Raw genomic sequence first — 5,930 nt, forward strand, 5'->3', positions numbered from 1 at the left:
ATACTAGTCAAAGCATTTCCAACGTGAGTACTCACTAGCAGTGACTGAGAGTGCCAGGTGCTCCAATCCATGCCAATGCTAACTCTATTTTATTTTAGTGATTCTGATAGGTATTTTGTAGCACGTTGTTGTAGTTTTATTTTGCATTTCTGGGATGACTGATGAGGTTGTGCTTTTCTCCATTTGTGTATTCACCAAATGTCTAGTAGAATTCATCCATGAACTCAACTGAACCTGAATTTTGTTTGTTGCTTTTCAATTATACCAGTGTTGTAATTTATTACATATCTCTTCTATTTCTAGCTTGCAGTTCTTAAACATCCACCAGTTGTTGAAAGAGATCCCCCAAGAAACAAGTCAGCAGAGATTGAATTCCTGAAGTTGCGGCTCTGAGAATTCTTGTTAAGAATGGCTTTAGACCTCAGAATCTCCTTTCAAGATGAACCATCCAGGAAGGATCCTGGGTCAGATAATCTAGAGCTTAAACCCAGCCAAGGATCTGCCATCCAGGAGAGAGAGGGGATCTCTGAGTTCCGGAACACCCAGCTCAGCTTATTTCAAAACAGCAATAACTCATGTGCAAGACAGGAGCTGCAAAGACTCTATAAATTATTTCACTCATGGCTGCAGCCAGAAAAACACAGCAAGGATGAAATAATTTCTCGTTTGGTCCTGGAACAGTTTATGATCAATGGCCACTGCTGTGACAGGTCCACTTTACAAGAGAAATGGAATGCAAGCGGCAGAAACCTGGAGAAATTCATGGAAGATCTCACCGATGATGGCATGAAGCCACCTGGCTTAGTAAGTAGAGGGTTCTGACCCCCGGGGTGAGGGGCAAAGGGGTGTAAGGAATAAGTAGTCTGTTGGAGTTGCCTGGAAGTAGAGAAAGAAGTTATTATAGATAGTAATCAGGCTTTGTTCACAGGTCCACGTCCACATGCAGGGACAGGAAGCCCTCTTTTGTGAGAATACGCCCTTAAGAGAAGTCATTGTTCACTTCACAAAACAGTTGTCGACAGGAACTCCAGCAAGAGAGAACATGGGGACACCTTTCTGGACTCCTCAAGATACTTCCCTGGAAACAAGACAAAGTGAGTGGGGAAAGCCCAGGTACCAGAGGGATGATCTGTGTGAACTTTTTCTTGGGCATAACTTCACTGAGTCACTTTTTCCCCCACTACAGAAAGTGAAGGTAAAGAAAATGGTGGCAACATTTCTCTGAAAACTTGTCAAGTAAATGACCGTATTACTAGTCCAAGCAATCAAATACCTTTCCTACTCATTATCCAAGAAGAGAACAGTCCGAGGCCTGAAGAAGGAGGTGTTTATTTGGAGAATCCACTCAGCTCCAGAAGAGCAGGTCCAGGCCCCTCCCGGTCCCAGGAAGGATCCCTGAAAGGACCCTCCTATCAAGATGTCCTTGTGGAGGTGGAACCAGAGTTTCTCTTCAAGGCAGACCAGGTCACCCTTGAGTCTGTTTCTATGCATCAGAGCACTGAGGGGAACTCTGCACGTGGGGAACACCAAGAAAGATTCCACGAAGCCCCAAAAGTATATGAATGTGAGACGTGTCCCAAGATCTTTAGGTATCCCTCTCGGTTAAAAGTTCACCAGAAAAGACACAATAATGAGAGGACATACATTTGTGCCGAGTGTGGCAAAGGCTTCTTCCAGGCATCAGACCTACATGTGCATCAGAGGATTCATGCAGGAGAGAAGCCTTTCATGTGCAGCATGTGTGGAATGGCCTTCAGCCACAAAACCAACCTTCGGGCTCACGAGAGAATCCACACGGGAGAGAAGCCCTATGTATGTTCCCTTTGCCAGAGACGCTTCCGCCAGTCCTCCACCTACCACCGCCACCTTAGGTTTCACCAGAAAATTGCCCTCAAAAGTGTTCCCTCCACACTAAAAGCTTCCTTGGCTACGGCCCCAATGTGATGTATATAAATTATGTATGTGCGTATGTTTATTTCCATAGTACTGCTCTATAGAATATACTTTATAAAAATAATTTTTAAAAAGTGGCAACTTCCCTGGCGGTCCAGTGGTTAAGATTCCGCACTTCTACTGCAGGGGGCACAAGTTCCATCCCTGGTCGGTGAACTAAGATCCCACATGCCTTGCAGCACGGCCAAAAATAATAATAATTAAATAAGATTAAAAATTTAAAAAGGAAAGAAAATAAATAAATAAAGACAATTTAAAAAAAAGAATGTAATTTCCTGATTGTATTCTCCATTTATTGTTTCACACCCCCCAAAAAAAAAGTAAGTTTATGAAGAGCAGGGAATTTCTCAGTTTTGTTCACTAAAGTATCTCAAGTGCATAGAAAAGCATCTGGATATGTTATGTTGGTGTTTATTCTTTAAAATTTTGGCGTGTGTCCCACGTGAGAGTGAAACGGAGCAGGATCCTATGGTCCTTGCCCCCCACCATGTCCTCAGCCTGCTTTTGTCTGTGGAAAATCTTTAGCAAAAGAATAAGTTTAATCAGGGAAGTGAGAAAATGCAGAAACAAAGGAAAACAGTCAAAGGAGACCAATTAATTGTTTAGTCATTAAGCAAAAATCAAGGAGCTTTAGTTCCTCCTTAAGAACTACAGATAATATTCTGAGCCATATCCTGGGAGCTCTCTTGTAGATACTGAAACCCCCACCAGGTGGAAGAAGTTAACAGCATGATAACCAGGCTGTAGCCATGACATAAGCTGCCACAATTCCGAGAATTGGCCTCAAAGAAATGGTGAAAGAACGGACCCTGAACCTGAAGACTAACTGTGCTTAAAACAATCAAGATGACGCTGATCAGAGCACAGATGCCCAATTTCAAGATGACTGTTAGAGCTGACTGCTGTTTCTGCATGTGGTCCCCTCCCTCCGTCTGTAAAAGCTCTTGCCCACTGATTGTCGCGGGGGGGGGTGCGGGTGGAGTCAGCCTTAGGACAGCCGTCCACCCTCCCCATCCCCCGGTTGCCGGCACCCAAAATAAAGCACTTTCCTTTCCACCAACCTGGCCTCTTTATTGGCTTTTGAGTGGCGAGCAGCCGGACCCCACTTTCGGTTACAATAAGACAGTGAGTTCCAAGCTCAGTGGTCCAACGAGACTTTCCCTGCCTGCTGCCCTGTCCTCCGTCCATACCCTTTATCTCTAGTGCAGCACAGGCACCTAAAAAGGTGGGGAGCGGAGATGGAAACTTGGAAAGAGGCCTTAAGTGACGAAAGGGACCCTTTGTATTTAAATAATATGTAATCATATAATTTACTGGCAATTTAATAGCTAAACTGGACCTAAAGAAGAATGGTGACTGAAAGTTGCAGAATGCAATTTTATTAACAAATACCAGAAAAGTCCAATGTTTTCCATGCATTTCTTCCAGTAGATGGAGTGTGTGGGGGTAGGGAAGGCTTATTTGCAAAACCAGTTTGAAAGAGCAGTTTGGAGAAAACGGATTCTGTGTACAGTCGAGGCAAAAGCTCACGTGATAGTTATTGTGAACACATTTGTGATCTGGCTTCAATAGGAAATTAGGGTTCAGTCTCATTGAGAAACTAGAAGGTGCCCTATAGAAATGGACTGAATACTGGAACAGGGGCATTCTGCGGGGTAAATTGTGACACTTCTCTGATTCCCTTGCTATTCCCTTGCTGGGACAATGCTCCACTAAGTGGAGAAGCCCATTCATCCACCCTCTTTCCTGGGCTGTCTCCAGGTATTTTACTATGGTGAATATTCTTGCAAATCTTCGTATGAAAGAAGGCTTTTCTTTGGAAAGACCTCTGGGAGATGGGTAGTGAAATAACAGCAAATATATATATATATGTATATATATATATATGTATATATGTATATATATATATATACATACATATATATATATATATATACATATATATATATATATATATATATATATATATATATATATATATATATATAACTCTTCCCGGTTCCCCAGCACAGTGCCCCCAAAACCCTTGTATTTTCCTAAGAGATAAGAGCACTAGGAGCTTTTTGTTTGTTTTTGTTTTTGGCTGCGACGCGGGGCTTGTCGGATTGTAGTTTCCTGACCAAGGCTCGAACCCACACCCACAGTGCAGTGAAAGAGTGGAGCCCTAACCACTGGACCTCCAGGGAATTCCCCTGGGAGCATCTTTTGTTCTAAAATTTGATCTTGGACCCTGGCTTCTGACACAGAGCACCTAAATCCTTTTAAGTTTACTGGATGAAAGGAGTGTCTTTGGCTTTAAATGAGGTGATGCTTGGTGGGCTCCTGGATGGCTTCAGGATGGGGACTGATCACCAGAAAGACCAAACTATGATTAGAAGCTTGGAACTTTCAGCCCCACTGCACCCCTGCATTCCTGGAAGTGGAGAGGAACTGGAGATTGAGTTAATAATGGATCATGCATTCTTAAGTTCAGGACTTGGAGATCTTCCAGGTTGCAGAACACATCCATGTGCCAGGAGGGTGGCATGCCCCTACTCTACAGGGACAGAAGCTCCTGTGCTCGGGGCCCTTCCTGATCTCTCCCTCTATAACTCTGTCTGGCTGTTCATCTGTATCCTTTATCATACCCTTTAATATAATAAACTGTTTAAGTAAGTGAGTATTTCCCTGAATTCTGTGAACCGTTCTAGTGAATAATCCAATTCGAGGAGGGCAGTTAGGGGAACCTCTGATTTGCAGCCAACTCAGACAGAAGTTGTGGGTAACATGGGTACCCACTATTTGCAATTGGCCTCTGAAGTGGGGGGCAATCATATGGGACTGAGCCCTTAACCTGAGGGATTTTCACTAACCCAAATTAGTGTCAGAATTCACTGAATTGTAGGACACCCAGTTGGTGCCACAGACAATTGGTTGGTGTGAGAAAACAGCCACACTTCTGGTGTGTTGAGTGTCGTTACTTCAAAAAGACACGCACCCCAATGATAATAGCAGCGCTACTTACAATCGCCAAGTCGTGGAAGCAACCTAAGTGCCATCAGCAGATGAATGGATAAAGACGATGTGGCACATATAGACAATGGAATGTTACTCAGCCATAAAAAAGAGGGAAATTCTGATATTCGCAACAATATGGATGGAACTAGAGAGTATTATACTTAGTGAAATAAATCAGACAAAGATACACACTCTATGTTATCACTTATACGTGGAATCTAAAAAAAAGAAATAAGTGAATGTATATGATAAAATAGAAACAGACTCACAGATATAGAGAACAAACTAGTGGTTACCCGTGGGGAGAGGGAAGGGGAGAGGGACACAATATGGGAAGGAGATTAATAGATACAAACTACTATGTATAAAAGAAATAAGCAACAAGTGTCTACTGTACAGCACAGGGAAATAGAGCCATTATTTTGTAATAACTTTAAATGGAGCATAATCTATAAAAATATTGAATTGCTATTGTATTGAATCATACCTGAAACTAATATAATATGGTAAATCAACTACACTTCAATGAAAAAAAATAGTGTTGAGTATGGCAGTAGAGTGAGAGTAAAGGAGAAACAAGTATTTTTCCAATACCCAGCGGCAAACTTTGTCAAAGTGGTTTTTACCCATTGTAGCACCATTAGCAATACGAAAGATCTTGAATGTCCACGTCTTCTGAAACGCTTGGTTTTGTGACTGGTCTGACTGTAATACCTGGACCCCCGGGGTACAGTGTATTGGAATCAGCAAGTAAGATAAATAAGTTAAAAAAAAAAAAAACCAGCTCTTTCTCTCACACCCTCTGCTTAACCAATATGCTTGGATTTTGCAGGTAAAATGCACAGTTGACACGTCTCCCTGACACACCAGCTGCCTGTCTGACTCTACTTGGCATCACACACATCACACAGGTACCAAAATCATAAATAGAATGAGTGCCTGGCCTCCACCTAGCTCCAAGCCCAGTGATTATATGCAGA

The 5,930-nt window shown here is 42.5% G+C and overlaps 1 protein-coding gene across 1 annotated transcript; it reads left to right on the top strand.

Annotated features, from left to right (window-relative positions):
* Positions 1 to 408: 408 nt before the first annotated feature.
* Positions 409 to 2,258, top strand: ZSCAN4 (zinc finger and SCAN domain containing 4; the record flags this gene model as incomplete). The annotated part of the gene is made up of 3 exons (XM_082606338.1): positions 409 to 804; positions 929 to 1,094; positions 1,187 to 2,258. The coding sequence occupies 3 exons, from the start codon at positions 409 to 411 to the stop codon at positions 1,942 to 1,944; spliced, it is 1,320 nt and encodes a 439-aa protein (XP_082462464.1). The 3' UTR covers positions 1,945 to 2,258.
* Positions 2,259 to 5,930: the final 3,672 nt, after the last annotated feature.

The sequence above is a fragment of the Mesoplodon mirus genome (genome assembly GCF_964341445.2).
Source record: "Mesoplodon mirus genome assembly, chromosome: 19".
Lineage (NCBI taxonomy): Eukaryota > Metazoa > Chordata > Mammalia > Artiodactyla > Ziphiidae > Mesoplodon > Mesoplodon mirus.